Source organism: Tachysurus fulvidraco, chromosome 12 (assembly GCF_022655615.1).
Source record: "Tachysurus fulvidraco isolate hzauxx_2018 chromosome 12, HZAU_PFXX_2.0, whole genome shotgun sequence".
Lineage (NCBI taxonomy): Eukaryota > Metazoa > Chordata > Actinopteri > Siluriformes > Bagridae > Tachysurus > Tachysurus fulvidraco.
The window spans coordinates 20,180,204-20,204,277 of record NC_062529.1 but is presented as its reverse complement, the minus strand read 5'-3'; the positions used below and the strand labels follow the sequence as shown (position 1 = coordinate 20,204,277).

At 45.0% G+C, this 24,074-nt stretch overlaps 1 protein-coding gene across 7 annotated transcripts in view; it reads left to right on the top strand.

Moving 5' to 3' along the window:
• Positions 1 to 24,074, top strand: part of rps6ka1 (ribosomal protein S6 kinase a, polypeptide 1) — a 76,272-nt gene that overhangs the window by 25,145 nt on the left and 27,053 nt on the right. For 2 of the 7 annotated variants that reach the window (XM_027142983.2, XM_027142984.2), the window contains exon 3: positions 20,435 to 20,488. The exons of 2 other annotated variants lie outside the window; for them this stretch is intronic. In XM_027142983.2, coding sequence (XP_026998784.2) covers positions 20,435 to 20,488 — 54 coding nt within the window. Of the gene's footprint in view, positions 1 to 18,707; positions 18,837 to 19,132; positions 19,163 to 20,434; positions 20,489 to 24,074 lie in introns of those variants that run through there. 3 more of the 7 variants (XM_027142987.2, XM_027142988.2, XM_027142989.2) reach the window with 3 other exon arrangements.

The window sequence follows — 24,074 nt, the reverse complement described above, 5'->3', positions numbered from 1 at the left end:
GACCCGCGCAGTCGGGCTTCCGTGAACTTCAGCTTAATGTTGTAGGGGATCAGAGTCTAGTGCCTCAAGCGCTGCCTCGTACTCACATTTGTCGTCATGTGACCCTGCCTGAAAATTGCCGGGGAAAGTGCAGGGGTTTATTTTCACATTATTGATCCGTCACAGATTGACAGCATGAAGGCTGGCTGTCTGGACAAGCTAGAGCTTTGCAGATAAAGGGATAAATAATAATAATAATACATTACATTAATATAATAATAACAATAATAATAATAATAATAATAATATAATAACAGATAATATTAATATGATGATAAATAAATTTGATTCCTCTTACCCAGCATTTTTTTTTGTATACTGTTGATATCAATTATGTCATGATACACTTCTCTTTTCGTTTGTACAGTTTTAATACAATCGTCTGATTTTTGCCAGCAGTTTCTTAGCTAAAACAAAAGCCTTTTATTTTGTCACATAAACATTACAGCGCAGTTCAATTCAATTCAAGTTTATTTGTATAGCACTTTTTACAATGGGCTTGGTCTCAAAGCAGCTTTACAGAACATAAACATCGAACAGAAGGTAAATATAAGGAGAAATATAAAGAATTAATATAATACAAAATTCAAGATTATTATTATTATTATTATTAGAGATATATAGTTCACAATGTGTGTGTATTTACCCCAATGAGCAAGTCTATGGTGACTCAGGCAGCAGAGGCAAGGAAAAACTCTCTTAAATTGGTGAAGGAAGAAACCTTGAGAGGAAACCGGACTCAAAGGGGAACCTCATCTGCGTGACACCGGGGGGGTGTGTGATTTATATAAATATACAGTCAGACAAATGTTGTATCGGTGTAAGGATCACATGGAGTTCACATCTCCTCTTTAGTATCACAGAGACCAACTGGAGCTGGTAGATCTGTAGATGTCTCAGGATCCTCACGGACTCGACCTCATCTTGACGGAGGTCCAGAATCTTCATCGCACGGAAGACGATCGGAGCTGGTACAATGTCTGGATGCCTCCGGATGGGTAGAAAGAGAGAAGCAGGGGAGAGGGATTAACATAGCGCAGTGAAATTCTTTCTTCTCGTATCCTAGAGGTTGGGGTCAGAGCGCAGGGTCCGACATGATGCAGCACCACTGGAACAGTGCTGGGGTTTGAACCCCGATCCTCTAATCAACAACTTGGAGCCTTAACCACTTGAACCACCAACTGCCCCATACAAGGCATGGCCAAACGTATGTGGACACCTGCCCATCACACCCCTATGTGGTTCTTCACAAAGTCTGAAGCAGACAGTTGTATGCTGTAGCTTTAGAATTCTCCTTTACTGGAGCTAATAGACTCAAACACTGCAGGCATTAAGTGCACAAAGCCCATGAGCTCCATAACAACACGGTGTGTTAACGTTGTAGTGGAAGAACTCGAGTGTCCTGCACTGAGCTTTGACTCTGACTCAACCCCACTGAACATATGTTCTTACTCATGATAGGACCTCGAACATAAGGATCTCTGACCAGTGTTAATGTTACAGCAGGCTGATATTGGAGCCTCTTTTCCAAATGAATGCTGATTTAAACCTCTCCTCATGGAAGGTGTGAGAACTCCATCGAGCATCGTGCTGTACCGATGTAGTGGAAAACATCAAGTGTAGGGTGAGGAAGTAGAAAGGAGCAAAGGCGGACGTGTGTACTGTAGCATCGCCGCACGGCCGACTGCAGCGTCTCATCTCGGTGAGCTCATCTGTGTCATTTCAGAAATTTGTCAGCTTTAGTCTTTTTAGTCTATTTTATAGAGTTTGCGATTCGATGTTTATTCGCTTACAAGACTGAGTCCTGTAATTGTCATCCAGTATTAATGGAAGTCGACAAACCAAGAGGGGAAGACAGAGAGATGAAGAGATGTACGGACGGAGGGCGAAAAGGGAGAGACGTACGGACAGAGAGGGAGAGGGGTACGGACAGAGGGTGAGAGGGAGAGGCGTACGGACAGAGGGCATGAGGGAGAGAAGGAGGGTGAGAGGGAGGGTGAGAGAAAGGGGGAGAGGGGTACGAACGGAGGGCGAGAGGGAGAGGCGTACGGACAGAGAGGGAGAGGGGTACGGACGGAGGGTGAGAGGGAGAGGCGTACAGATAGAGGGCGAGAGGGAGAGGGGTACGGACAGAGAGGGAGAGGCATACGGACGGAGGGCGAGAGGGAGAGGTGTACAGATAGAGGGCGTGAGGGAGAGGGGTACGGACAGAGAGGGAGAGGCATACGGACGGAGGGCGAGAGGGAGAGGTGTACAGATAGAGGGCATGAGGGAGAGACGTACGGACAGAGAGGGCGAGGGGTACGGACAGAGGACAAGAGGGAGAGGTGTACGGACAGAGGGCATGAGGGAGAGAAGGAGGGTGAGAGGGAGGGTGAGAGAAAGGGAGGGAGAGGGGTACGGACGGAGGGCGAGAGGGAGAGGCGTACAGATAGAGGACGAGAGGGAGAGGCGTACAGATAGAGGGCATGAGGGAGAGGAGTACGGACGGAGGGCGAGAGGGAGAGGCCTACAGATAGAGGGCATGAGGGAGAGGAGTACGGACGGAGGGCGAGAGGGAGAGGCGTACAGATAGAGGGCATGAGGGAGAGGAGTACGGACGGAGGGCGAGAGGGAGAGGCGTACAGATAGAGGGTGAGAGGGAGAGGCGTACAGACAGAGGGCGAGAGGGAGAGGCATACAGATAGAGGGTGTGAGGGAGAGACGTATGGACAGAGAGGGAGAGGGGTATGGACAGAGAGGGAAACGCGTACAGATAGAGGGCGTGAGGGAGAGACGTACGGACAGAGAGGGAGAGGCGTACGGACGGAGGGCGAGAGGGAGAGGTGTACAGGTAGAGGGCGTGAGGGAGAGACGTACGGACAGAGAGGGCGAGGGGTACGGACAGAGGTCAAGAGGGAGAGGTGTACGGACAGAGGGCATGAGGGAGAGAAGGAGGGTGAGAGGGAGGGTGAGAGAAAGGGTGTGAGAGGGAGAGGGGTACGGACGGAGGGCGAGAGGGAGAGGCGTACAGATAGAGGGCGAGAGGGAGAGGCGTACAGATAGAGGGCGAGAGGGAGAGGCGTACAGATAGAGGGCGAGAGGGAGAGGCGTACGGACAGAGAGGGAGAGGAGTACGGACGGAGGGCGAGAGGGAGAGGCGTACAGATAGACACCTAATAAACACCTGAGCTGATTTAGAAGGCATTTGTAAGACGTCTCATCCCCCAGACTGACTCAGACGTCTTGATTTTTTTCCCCCATCCAGCGTTTGTGCCTGGTGGCTCCGCCCCTCTCCTGTGTAGCTGCATATGTCTGATTACATTCAGGACTTTAATCATAATTTTGTTGTTGATGTTACTCGTCATTATGAAAAGCCAAACCTTGTAGCTTTTGAGTATGTTGTAAAAAAATTTTTTATTTTATTCCAGGGGTCGGCAACAGAAAAAAAACACAGGAGCCACAAAACCCTATTGACATCTAAAATATATACGCCGCATATATCGTTTTTTTACCTTTATGGAAAGTATAGAAAAAACTGTAGTGTGTTGCATTTACGAACTCAACGAACTGCTACAGAGTAAACGACATTTTATTTAACAAAAATGTTTTGAACAGTTTGAACTAACCTTAACAAAAAAGACGCTGGGTCGAAGGTTACTTTCAAATAAAACGTTCAATGTCTAATCGTGACCTCTTCGTATTCATGACATAAAAATTTTAACTCGCCGGCTGCAGCGAACCAAAAACGCGTCTGCTTCTGTGTCGGATTTCGCCGACAGTTACGACGCGTATTTTGAGCGACAAAAAAAATCGAACACGGTTTATTTTAATGGTAAAAGAGCATCATGATCTTAGAATTTAGAATTAAGTTTTTTTTTTAGACTAACTCACTAAAATAAAATAAATTGAAATAAAATATTTCTTTTCCAAACTACAGGGAGCCGCAGCAGAGGGATGAAAGAGCCACTTGCGGCCCCGGAGCCGCGGGGCTGCTGACCCCTGTTTTATACCCCAAATTCTTTATCCACAAGCAAAGATAGTGATTTTGAATGGTGAAAATCTGGTCCCTTCACCCCCCACCCCCATAGGGAACTTTAATTCGATCATGTTCTGCTGATCATGGATTATATTTTCTGCATGTAAAATAAATAAATAAATGAAAACAAGGACTGGACTAAATGCTAATAATCCCGAAGTCGTTCCCACAGCGATGGCTGGACCTGATGACATTCAGTGTGAGAGTTTACTGTTCGAGCTGCAGGATTCTCACAGCAGACTGGCTGAATGGAAATGATGCCATCTTGGATCCACTGAGCCACTGACGGCTTTCAGCAGGACTGCTATCGTTACTTTCCCCCCAGAAGCCAAGGGGACTTAATTATTCCACTTCCTGTTCCTTCATTTTATTTATTTATTTCTTTTTTTAATGAGCAGTGTTTAATATGAGCTAATTAGTTTCAGCGTTATTGTAGCAGGCTGCAGTTCGAGTCTCAGCTCGCAATCATTGCCAATACTTTATTACCAGATACGCAACTCTACTGAGGATTATTTTTAACGATCGTCACAATGCGAGGCGAAGCGAAGCGCACACCGAAACGAAACAGCGGTGAAAAAGACTGAAATCACCTCGGTAACGATGCAGTCTGATGTCATGCACGCAACAAACTGCATCCTGGGTATTGATTAATCAGTGGGGTTCATTATTTACTGTGTTTAGTACACTGTGGTTCTACAGTATGTGACCAGACAGTAGTTTAAAAACTCCCAGTAAGTCTGTAGCGATTTGCATAAGTGTTCACCCCCCTTTTTTCTACACGGGGATGTACATTATACAATAAAGTGTGTGAGTTTACAAATGTACCGATCGCATATATAATGTAATGTTAGCCTCTTGGTGGTCCGGTGGCAGGTTTTCTGGCTCTCGTTGACGCAGCATGGGTGCGAATCCCAGGCAGGGATCTGATCCAGTCATTGAGAGGTTAACTCAGCACCCTGATAAAATGGGAGGGTTGTGTAAGGACGCTCATCCGGTGTAAAACCCCGACGATCCACTGTGGAGACCTTGAACAGGGAGCAGCTGAAAGAACAACAGCAACATTTATAATGAAATGGTTACGTGGTGTATTCTAGGCTTTATTTCTGCTGTGGCCTCCTCGTTAAACAGCCGGCTGGGTTTGGAGCAGCTCAATCACCTGTCACGATAAACTCCTCATTTGTGTGTGTTTTGTTTAAATGTTTTGTTTAAAAACATTTTTCTAATTTTTTTTTTTTTTTAAAAGCCAAGAAAAATGATGAAGCTTCTTCCCACTCGAAAACATGTCCCACTCCTCCATCATCATCATCATCATCATCTGCCCCACAGAGACTAGAATTATTACACTGTTGCTTTCTTCTTTCTTTTCGTTTCGTTTCTTTTCTTTTCCCCCCCATTATTTTCTTTTCTCTTTTCTTCCTTTTTCTTGCTCTCGTCTCATCTGGTCTGGTCTTTTCTCAGAGTGTAGATAAAAGCTCTAGTCCTCAGGCAGAAGCTCATGTTCTGTACTAACATGTAACACAACAATGCTAACCAGTCAGACACTGTCGTTTTTCCCTCTTTCACGTCTCTCGTCTTCTCTGGAACTAATCAGATTTCTGGCTGATTTATTCAGACACTGGGATCAGACCTGACGCTCTGCTGTTGTGGATCTCACACTTCACACACACGCACGCACGCACGCACACACACAGCTGACGGACACAATCCCAGTGTAACACAGTTTAGACACCGAGGGCATGGATCTTATCCTGATCTGGGATTTGATCAGAATCTCTGGGCCTGAAATGTCAATAGATGCGTAAAATCAGACAAAACTGAAGAACCATAACCTTCTTCTTTTTTTTCTCTTCCTTCTTCTTTTTATCCTTCTTCTTTTTCTTCTTTTTGCCCTTCTTCTTCTTCTCGTCCATTTTCTTCTTTTCCCCCTTCTTCCACTTGTCGTCCTCCTCCTTTTTTGTCTTCTTCTTTTTCTTCTCGTACTTCTTCTTTTTTGTCCTTCTTCTCGTCCTCCTTCCTTTTCTTATCGTCCATCTTCTTCTTCTCGTCCTTTTTCTACTTTTTGTCCTTCTTCTTCTTGCCGGCCTACTTTTTTTTTCCTCTGCCCCTTCTACTTCTCCTCTTTCTCCTTTTCATTTCCCCCTCCTCCTCCTCCTCCTCCTCCTCCCCTACCTTTGTGAGATGGTTAGATTTGGGGTTTATTTTCACAGCCACTCCTCAGTGTGAGACGTACTAAAGCGTATATAAACCGCTGTGATATATAAAGCAGTTGAGATTAGAGAGATGGAACAGTTTAACGTCGTCGTGTCCATCTGGTTGTGAAACAGCGTCACACACACAGAGCTCCTGCCTGTGCAGAGCTCCTGCCTGCCTGCAGTCAGTCTGTTACTGTGTGTTTAGCTGAATGACAGGAAGACTGCATGATGACGGGAGTGTGTGTGTGTGTGTGAATGTGCTCGAGCAGGTGGTGTGTGTCGTGTGTGTGTGTAGTATCACAGCAGCTCAGCTCTGCTTTAATCTCACACACTAATCTCTGGTTGATTGCTCACAGTGTCACACGGTTGTTTGACCGTTAGAGTGACTAAGCGTCTAGTGAGAGGAACCGAGTGGGACGGCAACTGTGCGTACAGTACACACACACACACACACACACACACACACACACACACACACACACACACAGTGGGTTAAGGGCCTTGCTCAAGACCCCAATGGTGGCAGTTTGCCAGTCCAATCACCAACCCAGAGCTTAAACCACCACATTTCCTAAATAAAATAAGGAAGTTAACAGAAATGTCAGTCTGGCTCCCAAAAGCCTGCAGTGAACATCACAGTCCAGATGTTACATGGTGGGACGTTCCAAGGGGAATGTGTTAAGGGTGTGTTAGAGCAGTTTTGGCCTGCAGTCCTGGCACATCAACCATTAGTTGTGTGCGTGTGTGTTTGTGTGTGTGTGTTGTACAGCAGTACTGCAGTACTGTACATGTCGTGTGTGTGTATCCACGGCAACATGTTGCCACGGCAAGGCATTAATAGTCAGTCTTGAAGTGATGTGTACATAATTCTTTGACCTTAAGCTTTACGGCGTGTGTGTGTGTGTGTGTGTGTGTGTGTGTGTGTGTGTGTGTGTGTGTGTGTGTGTGTGTGTGTGTGTTGCTAGAACTCATGTTTGAAAAGGTGCTGATAGCAGGGTGTATCCAGTGCTTGGGGTAGTATGTCTGATAAAGTGTGTGTGTGAGAGAGAGAGACTGAGAGAGAGACTGAGAGACAGCCAAAAAGAGAGAGAGAGACAGAGAGAGACAGAACACTGTATGAACTCGTCTTTGGGAGGAGACCGGGACAAATACTTTACATTCCACTACATTGAGCCAGATGAGACAGAACATGCTGCAGAACTCTCTCTCTCTCTCACACACACACACACACACACACACACGCGTGCACACTGACTTTCCAGTGTATGTTTCCGTTGACGTGTGTAAGATAAGTGTGTGTGGACTAGTAATGGAGGATTATCTGGGGGAGTAACAGTGAAGACAAACAGCACCTGGATCACATCACTGTAATCATGAGCATGATGAAGAAAAGGCTTCATGTCAGGTCACATGGTGAAGATGAGTAATACTAGTTAACTTAGTCCAAAGCTGCTACAAATGTGTGTCTATGATGTCAAGCAGAAACAGCCGCGTCGGGTAATGTGATTTGATTCATGGCCTGCAGACCCCCCTCCTCACAGTGAGACCCCCCTCCTCACAGTGAGACCCCCCCCTCCTCACAGTCAGCCCCCCTCCTCACAGTCAGACCTCCCCTCCTCACAGTCAGACCTCCCCTCCTCGCAGTCAGACCTCCCCTCCTCGCAGTCAGACCTCCCCTCCTCGCAGTCAGACCCCCCTCCTCGCAGTCAGACCCCCCTCCTCGCAGTCAGACCCCCCATCTCGAAGTCAGACACCCCCCTTCCCCACACACACAGTGGTCTCGGTTCAAGTACAGTGGCTTTAAAATGATGGTTTGGTTTGTTTAATCACAGGTCAAAGGTCCAGTGAACCTGCTCCGGTGTCCTGTACAGTACATTATGTAGTGCTCTTACTTACAGTCTGCTGTCACTGTCTTTATTCAGCTCTCTCTCTTTCTCTCTATCTCTCTCTCTCTCTCTCTCTCTCTCTCTTACTGTCTCTCTCTCTCATCTCTATTTCTTTCTCTCACTCTCTATCCATTTCTCTCTCTCTATCTATTTCTCTTTCTCTCTCTCTGGCCTTCTCTCTCTCTCTATCTCCTCTCTTTCTCTTTCTCTCTCTATCCTTCTCTCTCTCTCTCTCTCTCTCTCTATTTCTCTCCTCCCTCTCTCTCTCTCTCTCTCTATCTCCTCTCTATTTCTCTTTCTCTCTCTATCCTTCTCTCTCTCTCTCTCTCTCTCTCTCTCTCCTGCACTTTCTATGCTTCCCTCTCAGCCCCACAGTATGTAATCATCATTGTTATGGCCCACAGCAACAGTCTCGCAGACATAAAGCTGCTCTCATGACCCACTGTGGCACTCACTGTCTGAACTGCTGCTCTCAGCTCCACTCTTACACCTGTAGTACAGCCTGACACACACACACACACACACACACACACACACACACACACACACAGTGACTGAAAGCCAGATATTATTCAGCTCTAACTGCTTCAGTTCAGGGATCAACAAATACAAAATGTCTCTCTGTAAAAGAGTGAGAGGTGTGTGTGTGTGTGTGTGTGTGTGTGTGTGTGTGTGTGTGTGTGTGTGTGTGTGTGTGTGTGAGGCAATCAGTAGAGATTGTTTTACTGACATGTGTACATGTGTGAAGAAGTCTCTGTCCTTCAGCTTTCTGCAGAACATTTCAATCCTTTCACTTCCTGTTTGTGTGTGTGTATTACAGACTGTGAGACTCAGCATTGCAGGCACACACACCCACACCCACACACGCGCACACACACACACACCCACACACACGCACACACAGAAAGAGAGGAAAGTCTCAGGATGGGGGATGAGTTTTGGTTGATTAGAGGCTTTACCAGTCTTTCCTTCTGTTCTCTCGCTCTCTCTCTCACACGTGTGTGCGCACGCACACACACTCTCTCTCTCTTCGTCTCTCTCCCCCACTCCTGACCTAGCTGTGATTCGGTGTGCATATGTTTGTAGCTATTTATGTAGTTGCCGTGTCAGCACTACAACAACATCACTTCCTGCTCTGGCCTTCCAGAACCAGCCATGCGGATATGATGACATCATCTAGTCACACACTGTAGTGTTGCAGTGAGCGAGCTGACTGCCAGTCTGTCATATAGATCCAACGTATTATCAACAGCAAGCTGAGAGAGAGAGAGAGAGAGAGAGAGACAGAGAAAACCACGATAATGATGATTGTCCTTGATATATTACACACTCACTCTTACATAAGTGAGTTATATACTCGTGTTGGTGTGTCTGTGTGTGTGCAAGCGAGCGACTGTGTGTGCGTCTGTAGGAGCGTGCGTCTGCGTGTGTACGAGCGTGCGTCTGCGTGTGTGCGTCTGAGTGTGTCTGCGTGTGTGCGTCTGCGTTTGTACGAACGTGCGTCTGCGTGTGTGCGAGCGTGCGTCTGCGTGTGTACGAGCGTGCGTCTGCGTGTGTACTAGCGTGCGTCTGTGTGTGTACGAGCGTGCGTCTGTGTGTACGAGCGTGCATCTGCGTGTGTGCGTCTGAGTGCGTCTGCGTGTGTGCGTCTGCATGTGTGCATCTGAGTGTGTCTGCGAGCGTGCGCCTGAGTGTGTGTGCGTCTGCGTGTGTGCATCTGAGTGTGTCTGCGTGTGTGCATCTGAGTGTGTCTGCGTGTGTGCGAGCGTGCGTCTGCGTGTGTGCGCCTGAGTGTGTGTGCGTCTGCATGTGTGCATCTGAGTGTGTCTGCGAGCGTGCGCCTGAGTGTGTGTGCGTCTGCGTGTGTGCATCTGAGTGTGTCTGCGTGTGTGCATCTGAGTGTGTCTGCGTGTGTGCATCTGAGTGTGTCTGCGTGTGTGCATCTGAGTGTGTCTGCGTGTGTGCATCTGAGTGTGTCTGCGAGTGTGCATCTGAGTGTGTCTGCGAGTGTGCATCTGAGTGTGTCTGCGAGTGTGCATCTGAGTGTGTCTGCGAGTGTGCGAGCGTGCGTCTGCGTGTGTGTGCGCCTGAGTGTGTGTGCGTCTGCGTGTGTGAGAGCTTGCGTCTGCGTGTGTGTGTGTTTGAGTGATATATACATATCGACCGTGTGTGTGTGTGAACACAAAAACAGTTCTCTCTCCTTGCTTATTTAGCTCTTCTTCTGTTTGTGTCCCTTGTTTTTATTTCACTACATGATTTATCATCATGCTTTAATAGCCAACACGACTCTGAAAGGTCGCAGCCTGCTGAGTCATTCAGGATCTTTCTTCTTCTCTTTCTGGCTCGGCGCTTCAGACGAGCGTGCGGCTCAGAGCACAGAGAAAGATAAGACATGGAAATGAAGAGTTTGATCGATTCCTTGGAGTTTGCATAAAAAAATCCAATTACTGCTTTGAGCTAACGAAGAGGAAGTGAGGAACTTAAGAGCTGACTTCCAGACTTCACCAGGACTGCTGGAGAGGCTTCAGGTAGAGAAAGCATTTACACGCTGGAACCCTAACCCACATCCTGCATACGCAGCATCTCAGTCTCTTCTGTCCAAAGTGACGTCCTGACAGCTGCCGTAAACTTCATGCATGCTCATAAATTAGTGTCTGTATGAAGACGTGTTCGGCAGCTGAAGCGGTCTGTCATCCGTCGTCACCTGCGTTCTCTCTTCCACTCACTCACACTTTTTTTTGGCCTTCACACTTGTCACTTGTCACACTTGTTTTCCTCCCCGTGTGCAGTTTCCTTGTTTACAGTAACATGCAGTGTAGTGTGGAGCTTCTCAAGCAGCCAGGACCCTTTAGAACTAAACCCACCAGTCTGGCAGACTGTCCTGCTCTCACTCGCTCTGGCAGACTGTCCTGCTCTCACTCGCTCTGGCAGACTGTCTTTACACTCCTTGTCCAACACTGAGGAGTCTCTTAGGCGTGCTGCTGCTTTCTACAATCTAAACACAATAAGGATCTGGTTTGCAAGTGGCGAGGCTGAGCACGGCGGACACACACACACGGCGGACACACACACACACACGGCGGACACGCGCGCGGCGGACACGCACACGGCGGACACGCATATTTACATTTACAACATTTGGCAGATGCCCTTACATTAATGCTGGCTCACTAGGTTACAATCTTAAGATAACCTTGAGTTCAAGACATTTGTTCAAAGTTACAATGAAATATTTCAAAGGTTGTGGTTTTTTTTTTTTGTTTGTTTTTTGTTTTTGTTTTTTTGTTTGTTTGTTTTTTATGCAAAAGCTAAGGAAAGAATGCTGTTGAAGTGTTTCCTGAATAAGTACTGTTGGTCTTCGGCCGCCGCTTGAAAATAGCCAGTGACTCAGCTGTCCGGACTCAGGAAATCTCTGACAGGATCTATCCTCTTCTTTGTAGTGAGAGAGAGAGAACAGGAGCTTAGTCCTGCAGGCCAGCCGGACTCAACCACGACGATACCTGGACTTGAACCTGTACGTTGGACTTGTGTGTGTGTGTGTGTGTGTGTGTGTGTGTGTGTGTGTGTGTGTGTGTGTGTGTGTGTGTGTGTGTGTGTGTGTGTGTGTGTGTGTGTGTGTGTGTCTGTGCAACACACACATCATTTATTGCAGAACAATTAAACTCCCAATAGTCTTACTGTTCTGTCACTTGTCTGAACTCATGCATATATACAGTGTATTTCACTATTCCTCTGTACACTTTCTGCCCTTTTCCACCCACATTCTTATTTAAAAAGCTTTTGACTGCATGTCGTACGGTGTACGGTTGTGTACTTGACAAATACAATTAGCAATTTATTAATGTGCCTCTTTTAACATTTCAACATTTTCTACTCTTAAAACCTGGACTAAAAATCGCTGCTGCTTTCTAACAACTTGAACAATTCTGCCAAGAGGAAATGACAAACATATCCGGATCCAGATGTGCAAAGCTGAGGCATGTTCCAGCTGTTATTGAAGCCAAAGGTGGACAACCACAGGGGTCTGTTTTTGTTTGGTGTGTGTGTGTGCGCATACGTGTGTGTGTGAGAGAGATTTGACTTGTAAATGTTCCACATATTGTGTAGATCGAATAGGAATACTCTTCATTTCAGGCTGCAACACTACAAAGTGTGGAAAAGGTTGGAAGAGGAAATCTCCTGTCAGCTGCTGTACTGTACGTCCTGTGTGTTGGATTGATGGACTTTTGTCAGCCAATCAGAAATGAGTATTTTCAGGGTCGGTGTTGTGCATCAACAACTCAATTAGCAGCACATGATGGTGTCCTTAAAGGTCTCTCACACAGCTGTTCTAATTTATACTGGGATCTCTCTCTGTCTCTTTCTGTCTCTTTGTCTCTCTCTTTCTGTCTCTCTCTTTCTGTCTCCCTCTGTTTCTCTCTCTCTTGGTCTCTCTCTCTCTCGTTCTCTCTGTACTCCTCTGTGTGTGTGTCTCTCTCTCTCTCTTTCTCGGTTTCTCTCTCTCTCTCTCTCTCTCTCTCTCTCTCTCTCTCTCTCTCTCTCTCTCTCTCTCTCTCTCTCTCTCTCTCTCTCTCTCTCACACACACACACACACACACCCCTCTCTGACAGCCATTAGTCTCTAGGAGAAATGAGAAAACTCAGCCATGCTTGAAGTACATTATACACTTGTGAGTTTGAGACCCATCGGTTTTCTTTCACACTCTACACTACTACAATTCTTCCCCGAGATAATAGGTGTTCATACAGACTGCCACCAGGTTTACACACAATTACACCGTCTTCATCCTCGCCAAACCATCCAGGCTTTGTGGGCGGAGTCATCCTGGCAGAGGCCACGCCCCTCCGGATAAAAATGGACCCTTCATTACAGGATTACGTGACGACTGATCGGACAGAAGACCTGCTGTGACGAACATGTGCTGAGCCGCTGGTTTCTCTCTCAATATACAGTGTTTCAGCTCCTCTTCAGTGCGCAGCACTACACTTAGTGCCCTACATCACAGGGCATGTTGGGAAATGTGTCCGATCATTACAGGGCAATTTATGTCTCTACTGCTTTTTATCACTTAGAGAAAGATGCCCTTTGGACCCTGTGCGTGCACACACACACACACACACACACTCACACACACACACACTTTCTCTCTTCCGTTTCATACAGAGTGAGACGCACTCATCATTTCATAAACCTCTTTTTCTATGATTCTATTTATTCCCATTTCTATTGGACACACTCTCACACAGACACACTCACTCTCACACAGACACACACACAGTATCATATATTTTCACTCTCCTTTACACTCACACCCACTCACACATTCGCACATACTCAATTGCATTCGCACATTCCTGCTCATGCGTCTTTGCTTTAAATAAGATAAGGCTCATAACCTCAGCTCTCTGGAAGGGTCAAGTGAAGCTGAAGTTAATTATGTTACAGATTCATCGGAATTGTCGTCAAATTCATGTGACAGAAGAGGAATTAAGTCGACCGTCATAGAAAAACAATCAGCCCAGGTCACCGTGAAGCCGTGTTAATGTCCGCACACTGAGGTGGATTAGTTTTCTACACCAGCGCGTCCTGAACTGGTTTCTCCCTTTCCTACCACAGCACAGCATCACATATTATACCGTGTTAATTACGTTTAGACTTTTGCAGACACACCAGCATTACCTCGTGCTCTAATAGAGCTGCTAGTGATATTGATTGCTGAGTGCTGTGTGCAGGCACTGTGTCTGGGGGGTGTGTGTGGTGTGTGTGTGTGTGTGAAAGAGAGAGATGGTAATTTATGGGGCTCTGTCCTTGATTTGATGGTTTTATTGTTTCGTTTAGCTGCATGAATCACTCACCTTTTCGCAGACACTATCATCTTGTTTACTGTGACGGAGTGTTCTCCAAACCCGTGTGTGTGTTCTCTGTGTGCGAAATGGTTGTGCCATCTAAGCACTAATGGGCTTTATTAACTAATACAGAAGCATCAGAACCTGAAGAGATTCAAGTGTGTGTTGGGTGTGTGTGTGTGTGTGTGTGAGGTCTAAGGTCAGGATTAAGTGGCCTTAGATGTTCTAGCTCTTATAGTGACTCCGTGGGCCCACTCTATAATTTTTTATAGGCACACACACACACACAAACACACACACACTTGCTGTAATACTGCATACACTTTCCACCGATGGACTACATTAGCTCTAAATTGCCTTTAAGGCTTGGATTATTATAACTTCAGTAAACATACAGGTCACTCTCTGTGCCCAGTTTTTCCTCAGAGTGAATTTTCTTGGTCAGGGAATAAGAAACCATCTGGCAGCCAACTTCCTTTAAAGGTGGGGTGCAGGAGGTTTGAGAAATGCTTCAGAAAACGGAGTCGGGCCGACAAACGTGTAGCCAATGAGCCGAAAGAGGCGTGTCTTGACAATATGCGGCAGAGAGAGTGTTCAGTGCGCGTGTCTGACATTAGCCTCTGCCGTTACCTCTGCCTCGGGTTCTAGGTGTTGAATGGTCGATACATTTGTATTACCATAGTATTACTCATTGTGTTCATTTATTGATAAAAATATACCCTCGGCCAGCTGCCCCGGCAGGTTCCGCCATAATATTTGCCTGGGTTGCGTGTGTATGTGTGGGGCAGAGCTATCAAAACCGGGGTGACACCCATTTGGGTTAGGGGCGTGTTTGTTTTGGTGATTTCAAATGTCAACATTGGCTTTCAGAGATCGTGCACCGCACCTTTAACTTTAAAATAAATTACACGTGCAACTGCTACACACTGCTTTATATTCAACTCCTTTTTATTTGTATAGACCTTAAAACAAATGGACATTGTGTCAAAGCAGCTTTACAGAACATAAGAATATAGTAAAAAAAAAAAAAGATTCAAGATTATTAGACTTAAATTTAAATGTGTTTGTATTTATCCCCAGTGAACAAGTCTGAGGTGACTGAGGTGACTGTGGTGAGGTAAAACTTAGATGGAAGAGGAAGAAACCTTGAGAGGAACCAGACTCGAAAGTGAACCTTGTCCTCATTTGGGTGACACTGGAGGGTGTGATTATAAACTGTTATAAATACCAGAGAGTGTTATTATGAATAATGTCCTTTCTACAGTCAGATACAGTCTGACAATTGTGTATTGATTAGGAGGTTGTTGGCCTCAGAGACCACACAGAGTTTGGTAACTTCTCTTTGACTGTCTGTTTGACTGGAGCTGGTACACTTCTAGATATCTTGCGATCCTCACAGGGAACACTTTAATCTTGTTCTTTTTCTAAATTGTTTGTCTGAGACAGAAAAGTTGCAGTTGAGCTTCTGGTAATCCACCCGTCTTGGTAATGCAATCACTTCACTCCTCCATGGCAAGAACAGCAGGCTAGCAGCACGGTTCACTCGCGTCTGATCTCCATGCTATGACGTGGTGGTGTTGGCTCTGGATCAGCAAATATTCCTGAGACGTCGACCTGAAGCGATCTTTTCAGCCGCTTTAGTTCTAAGATTAGATTTATCCTATTTTGAGCTCTTTAGCCGATGATGATGATGATGATGATATAGATGATGCTATAATTACATAACATTCAGTTTCACTAATGTTGGTTCATTCATTCTTTCATTCTTCCATTCTTCCTCAGCATGTGAGTGTGAGTTGTGTGTGTTATTTCACGCTATCACACAGCGGTGTGTTGTCATGGTGACTGAGCTCATCCGTATCACTATGGTTACTCTACAGCCAATTTTTTTTTCCTGCTCTCCATTCTTTGTCTTTATATATCCTGCCCATTCTCTCTTTCTCGCGCTCATTTTTCCTCCTTCACCTCTCTCTCTCTCTCTCCATAGCTCTTAAAATTTCTTTTCTTCCTCGCTTGTTCTCTTTCTCCCAAATTTTCATTTGTTCACTCCTCCTGTCTCTGTTTTCCGAACTCTCATTCACATTTTATTCTCCCAAACACACATTCATTCATGACCCTGTGGGATTACATCACTCTGCCAGTGAGAACCGCCAATCAGGGCCTGGAGGTTCTGATTGGACAGGATGTTCTGAGCAGCTCAGTAAATTAGCAGTTTCTTTTTGCCTACTAAGGCGTCTGGAAACCTTCTTGCGCACAGTTTGACTTTTGACCCTGACATGCTCACGATATCGACCGTCCTGAGCGGAACACGGCGACGTCCGAGTTCGAACGTTAACAAGCTTCAGACTTAACCGTTGTACAGCGAAGCATTAAAAACGATTAACACTGAGCTTGCAAGCGTGTCTGCGGATGTGTGTATGTGCACATGCATACACATGTCTGTCTGCGTGTACGTGCATAATGCATTTGGAGCAGTAGGCTTTCGCACACAGCTCCTTTCCTTTTTATTAGTATTAAATCAGTTGTGGTCGTGTTATTACATTGAGGACCAGACCTCTCTGCTTGTTTTATTTTTTGACATTTAAAGGTGGGGTGTACGTTGTTTGAAAGCCAATGTTGACATTAGAAATCACCAAACCAAACACGCCCCTAACCCAAATGGGTCCCACCCCTGCACTGATAGCTCCGCCCACACATACATACGTAACCCAGGCAACTAAGAAAGAAATGTGTCTATCATAGCTGAAAGGAAGAACAATATGATTGCAGATAAACAAACGAGCAAAAATGACACAAGCATCATCATAATGCAAAGGACGGCATATACTGTATTAGACGGCATATACTGTATTACTGTATTACAACAATCATTTGGTTTCTGCTAATGTCACACACGCGCACTGAACACTCTCTCCGCCCATATTGAAAAGACACGCCCCTTTCTGCTCATTGGCTACACCTTTTTTTGTTTTGTTTGTCGGCCCGACTCAGTTTTCTGAAGCATTTCTCAGACATCGTGCACCCCACCTTTAAAGCAACTTTAATGTGATCCAGTGTATTATTAAAGGGACCCAAGAGAAATCTGGCAACCTCAGAGATCATTGGGATTTCTTTTCTGTTGGTGAGAAATGGTGGGATTAGTGGAGTAAATGTTTGCAGAAGGATCGAGAGTAACATGCACACACTCATACACATACACAGCCTTGAAGTGTGTGTGTGTGCGTGTGTATGTGTGTCTGCTTGTCCTGCGTGTGAAAGTTTTGAAGAAGAATTATCTCTGCCTGCTGTGACTTGTGTTGGAGGAGTGCTGTGTGTTTAAGATATGCCTGATGATGCTGTTTCACAAAGTTCTCTGGACTTTCAGAGATATGTTCAGTCATATATGAGAGGATTTTACCTTTCCTTTACTACCACCACCACCACCACCAGCGAGCTCCTAAACTCTGTTCACTGTCTCTACTGGACACGGCCTGTGTGTGGATGCACTGACAGGACACGGCATGTGAGGCAAGAACACACGATTTTTTGGTCCACAATATCCTTCTCCCTCCGCTCTCGTTCCTCTGTAGATCGTCTCACTTCTTTTCACTTTCCTGTCAGTACTAATCTTACTCTATGTCTGCTGTTTCACTCTCTAATCCCTCCGCTGGGTTTTACTCTAAGAGATTAATGCGAGAAAGTGGATGCTGTTTCATCATGCAGACTTTTAGCTTTAGTGAATGAACGCCTGACCCCTTGTGGTTAACAGGGGAAATACACTTATTAGCAATGGGAACCAAAGAGAGCTATGTTCAGATAATAGAGTGCAACTAAGAGAGAGTGTGTGTTTCTGTTTCTCAAGTGCAACACTTTCAGGCCTTCCTTAAGTGCTGTTGCTTTTATGTACCACCTCATTAACATTTTTATGCATATTCATGTCCTGTGGGGGGTAGGGGGGATCTTCACACACACGCACACACACACACACGTTTCTGAAAGTAATGTTTCTTGGCTATGGACCCCAGCTCTCTCACTCCATCCTTTCCATATTGTTGCAATACAATCACTGTTTGTGTGTGTGTGTGTGTGTGTTTAGATGCTGATATAAATGTATGCAGCAAGACAAAACCATTGCTGTGTATAGTAATTTTACTGATGCATGAGTTCTCATATTCCAGCTGCACAAGCAGGCACACACACACACACACACACACACACACACACACACACACACACACACAGTCCCCAGTGCCTTACTGACTATTATTTCATGTGCAAGGGTATGTGAGTGTTGGGGGGTGGTACTTTAGTATAATGTGTCCTGAGGTTAGGGATCTGGGTACCAGTGTTAGGGTTGGGGGTAATGAGGTTAGGGATCTGGGTACTAGTGTTGCGGTACTAAAGATATAGTTAGGTATAGTTAGGACTTACTACTTTTTGGGTTAAGAATAATGAGCTGTTGGCTAACAAGCTGGAGTTGCTGAGTAACTGAGTTACTACTGAACTCAAGGTTAAATGTATTATTATTATATCTACACATATATCTAATAACCTGCCAGTTAAACTAGATAGGTGGGGGTGGGGGGTTGTTTGGCTGTGGGTGTTTCCTGGTCACTGGGTGACTCGACTCGTGAGTTAGAGTTTCCTTAGAAAGTTCTGTTATTTCTTTCCGCCTCACTCACCCATCTTCTCGCTCTTCTCTCTGACACACACAGTGTTAGCCATTTAGATTTGCATTTCCCCTTTTATTTCCTTTCGACTGTGTGTGTGTGAGGGAGAGAGAGAGAGAGAAAGAGAGAGCTGCGAATCTGTCATTGTCTGCAGCGCTCGGACATGTGGAGGCATATCTTCCGTAGCAAACAGCGCATGCCTCAGGCAAGTTTACTCTGCTCTGTCCATCCACTTTAGCAGCAGGAGGGAGAGAGGGAAAGACGGAATAAAGAGCGGATCAGGGCGTGTAGATACACGTTTATTCTACACTAGGAGTCAGAGTTGTTAGTGATTTGTGTGTGTGGAGGAAGTCAGGACTGTAGTGTATCAGATGCAGTACAGGAGGCAAATGTAGCTGCTTTTTTCTTTAACCTGAGAAGATCTCACCTGTCTAATACTGACCACGCCTCATTTCTACACAAGTCCTCAGCAGGATGGATGAAGCACCCTAGCGAGCTCCTCACGCAGATCTCATCATGTTTCTGAGATGGGTATACAGTAGTGGTTAGATTGTTAGCGTTATAGACGAGACGAGTGTTAACCTTTATTTGCATTTCTAAAGTTTTGCTTTGAATCGGTTGACTCGTATAACTGACACTTTTCACTTCTTTATGGTTCCTTAACAAAGTGTTTTTGTTTCGCGGGTTCGATAGGACTTGTGCGTTAATAACCACAGACGCTGTGGGTTAGAAGGATGTTTATTAATATCTGAGGATTTTTAGGGATTAGGAGTTTTTGGATTAGTGGCTGTTTGTGTTAAGGAATAATTATGTTTGGTAAGCGGAAATATTCGGGATTAGTGACAGGAGGGTGGGTTAGTAGTTTTAGAGGTGTTTGGTTCTGTGACTTGATGTTTAGGGATGACTTAAACTCAGGTTTGAGGAATCGGCCATTGATTTGATTCGATATTTATCGATAGCAGATATAAGTTTTAGTCGAATAAGATTTCACGTGAGGGATTAGTATTTTATTCAATGTTAGTGTGTTAGTAACAGTGTGTGCTCTGACTGCTGGAAGTGTTTTATAAACAGGAAGAGTTTTCTCGCACACAGCTGAGGAGAATCAGCTTATTCAGCCAGTCGCCGCACAAGCATTTGTGCATACTTTATCTCACAAAATTGTCTGTGTATTTGTCTGAAGTCAAAATCAAGCGCACGCACGTAAGTGTTGAAACACAGGAAGAGCTACCTTGAGCAAGTCGTACAGCGTCACACCTCTCAGTTTTTGTAACACGGCAGCTCACGATATTCCTCCTAAACCGCAGGGTCGTACAGTATCTCCCACTCCAGAAGAGTTTTCACTATAATTTATCAAACCGATGAGAAACATTCGCCGGATGTGATCAGAGTGCAAGCTGATCAGCTGGAATGTCATGATCAGCTTGTTTCATATAAGACCACAATCAGATGGTTAACGCCTCAGTACATCACACGGAAATGACAGAGTTAAGCAGTTTTTACGTGGCCTGTAGTTTGGGCCGTTTCTCAAATCGACGTCCTAGCGACTAGGCTAAATGGACGTGGATTTGGGACGGAGCACAGCTGACACTTACTGTAGCTTAGAACAAGACCGTGAAAAAAGATGAGAAATTCTCACATGTTGAAACAAAGGAAACGGAAATAAGTGGTGAGGCAATAGTGGTCAGTGTCTTCCTGTGCGCGTGTGCGTGTGTGTGTGAGAGATAAAGTGAAACGACGAGTCCTGTCAGGATGCAGGCGGGATGTAAAAGCTGATTCTTTCTAACAGTGCCGTTCTTCCTCCAGAAAGCGTGTGACATCATGTGGGTGGAGAAGGACTTTGCCAATATTAACAGGAAGGTAAGACCATACATGCAGTTTATAAGTGTGATGAGTGCTGTTAGCTTCATTTGCCATCAACATTCATTTTTAACATGTGTTAGAAATCATCTTTTCTAAGAATCAGCATCACGATTAACTTGACAGTGGAAATCATCTGGAGTTTTTTTTTTTTTTTTTTAACAGTGACCAGCAGAGAGATCTGGTCGTTATTAATAATTGGGATGTGGTGATGCTGCACTTTTTCAGTTTGCATTACTACAAATCTGACCCTCTAGTCTTTGATTGGCTAGTAGCTACTGTACATCGCGAGTTTGGCCTCGTCTAGCTCCGCCTACCTGAACATAGTCGAGGCCTAAAGTCTTACACACAGAGACAGTTCTTTGTGATTAGTGTGTTGAGTGTGTTTTATGCTGTACAGCCTTATGTTAATACACATTATGTATTCAGTAACTCGTACAGACCTGTACTGGATATAGAGTGCCACACAGACGGCGTATTCCTGTAGACCGACCCGGAAGTTAGCATCCCCTTAGTCTGGTGCATACATCACACAAAATTAAAAGCACTTTCAAAGTTATCAGTGTGTTGGATTCTACAGGATTTCTGGGAGCCGTGTGTGTGTGGTGTGTTGTAACGGTCCAACTGGAAACGAAGCTGTCATGATGCTCTTGGAAGAAGGACACTGTAGTGTTTACAATAGTGACAACGAGCACTTATGCAGATCTGCTAAACTCTGCATTTACTAAATGATATGAAGTTTACCTCAGACTCGGTAATTTGCACGACTTTCTTAAATCGACCGTCTACGGTGGCACGCTGCTCTGATTTGTATAGCCACCAATGTTACATTTTCAATAAACATGACACTGAATACAGGGGCACGGTGGCTTAGCGGTTAGCACGTTCGCCTCACACCTCCAGGGTTGGGGTTTTGATTCCTGCCTCCACCTTGTGTGTGTGTGGAGTTTGCATGTTCTCCCCGTGCCTCGGGGGTTTAATTCATTTTAAAGCTCACGTCACGTTCTTGTGCAATTATTTTGTGTGTGTGTGTGTGACCATGCTTATGTCAAAGTAGAAGGAAACACGAGGAGTTAGCTGTCTTTTGATTTGAGGGCGCGTGCTAGGGCGGGCTGCAAAATGGAAGGGCGTGATGACAACGTCAATGAGCAAAGAGAAGAAACAAACAGGAGAAAATGACAGAAAATGTCCAAGGTTTTGTTATTTTTTTTTATATAAAATATTGTTGTATGCATTGCATACTATGTATTTAAAAAAAAATAATGCATTTATATATAAAAAAAAGTTCCTTTTTCTAAAAAAAGGAACCTATTAGTTGTTCATTTTAAGAGACCCGTCTTATTGTCTCTTGCATATTTAATATTGCTCTTTAATTAAGCAGAAATACATTTTAACTGATTACTCGAGTAATCGATGACATTTGCGGTAGAATACCCGGTCCCTAAAATGTTCGCTAGCTACAGCCCTACTTTACATTGGCCAATACAAGCTGCTGTGGAGTCCCAGACCTTCTGTTGTCAGTCTGAAGCTCTGACTACGTAAGACTACAGTATGTAAGTCCCCCTGGTTCCCTGAACTAAAAGTCAAAAAGATCTTTTTCCATTAGCTTATTTATTTATTTATTTAGTTAGTTAGTTAGTTAGTTAGTTAGTTAGTTAGTTAGTTAGTTAGTTAGTTAGTTTTAAGCACAAACCTACCTACAAGTTTTGATTTGCATGTGTATTGAGCGTAAGAACTGAGTGTCTCCCAAATGCCTGGTCACATATTGTCATCCAGACAAACTCAAATTCAGTTTATTTGTATAGCCCTTTAAACATCTCCCTTCATCTCCCATTCTGGCTTTCCAGAAGTATAGAAACAGAAGAGAGAGAAAAAAAATAAGAAGAAACATGAATAAATAAATACAATTAAAGTTTCAAATTAATTTAAAAATATAAATTTACACTACTATATATCTGTGCAACCGAGAGCTCCTGAGGAACTAAAGGGAACAGCACAAATTCTGAGTTCACCACGAACCCAACACTAAATCCTTACTGTCAAAGTCTTTAAATGATTGCTGATAAAGACCAGACCATACAGCTGACTGACACAACAACTGTTCACATAAGGCATGACAGTCTCTGGGCGGCTTCATCTACAACAATCCCATGAGTCACCTGCAGATCAATAGCTGGCAGAGTGCGCACGGGGCAATAAGACTCCAACCAGGGGTAGAACATCAGGAAGTAGCTCTGTAAGATGAGACGATCAATCTAGGAACCCTGGGAGCTTAGGGGTGGCATATATAGCGAGACAGAGAGAGGAGATGAGACCAGCCAGATGTCTTTAAATGTTAATAATGGTCACGTACACGTACTTGGCTCAGCATTGTTAGTTATCACCCAAATGGTAACTATAAATGGTAATCACAGTCACGTATACCCTTTGTTTAGTGACGGTCCTTCATGTCCTGCTGCTGTTACCATACCAACAATTTAATCACGTTTATTTATTTAGAGATTTAAACGTATTACCTTATGATACTTAAGCCTTTCTGGGAATGAGCTCTTTCTGATGTGTATCATGGAGTGGAATCTGGGTGCAATTCAATTTGTAATTTCTTACTGTGTGTGTGTGTGTGTGTGTGTGTGTGTGTGTGTGTGTGTGTGTGTGTGTGTGTGTGTGGGGCGTGTTTGGTGTAGTCATGTATAAGATCCTGTCGTCCCAAAGCGGGGACGTGGTGGCTCCACTGTGAAGGCATTGGGTTACTGATCAGAAGGTCGGGGTTCAAGCCCCCACCTGAAACAGTGGTGCCGCACCATGGCTGACCCTGCACTCTGACCCCAGCTTGATGCAAAAACCCTTTTTTGGGGCAGTGGCTGATCAGGCAGTTAAGGATCTGGGTTGTTGATCGAAGGATCAGGGTTCAAGCCCCAGCACTGCCAAGCTGACACTGTTGGGCACTTGAGCAAGGCCCCTCAACCCTCTCTGCTCCAGGAGCACTTTATCACGTCTGACCTTAAGACCCAAGAGTGACGACACGGTGTAGCTGTTGTAAGTAAATAAAAGGACGAGGGCATCAAAGATCTTAATGAAGAAGTTTATTCAGCTTCATCGGGCTGGAGAAGATCGCAGGACAAATCCCGCTCCACATTGCAAATCACGGTCACGTATTCCCTTTGTTGAGTCACGGTCCTTGTTGTCCTGTGATAGCTTACATACTAATAATTAATTACGGTTATTTATTTAGTGTTGTAAACAGGATAGTTTAGTCTTTTAGGAAGGAGTTCTTTCTGACATGTATGTTGAAGTGGAATCTGGGTTGAGGCAGTGTGTCATGTCTTCAGGATGGAAAACATCTCCTCCGGGCTCACAGGAGCTCAAATGGGTTTAAGCCTCTGGGTTGTTGTTTAGAGGATCAGGGTACAAGCCCCAGAACTGCCAAGCTGCCGCTACTGTTGGGCAAAGGAAGAATTTCACTGTGCTGTAATGTATATGTGACAAAATAAAGACTTCTGTTCAGTTCTACAGTTCACAATGTGCCAAAAGCTGGTGCGAAAGAACTTGTGAGCCACTGCGATGCCTCACAAACGCTTTTTTTTTT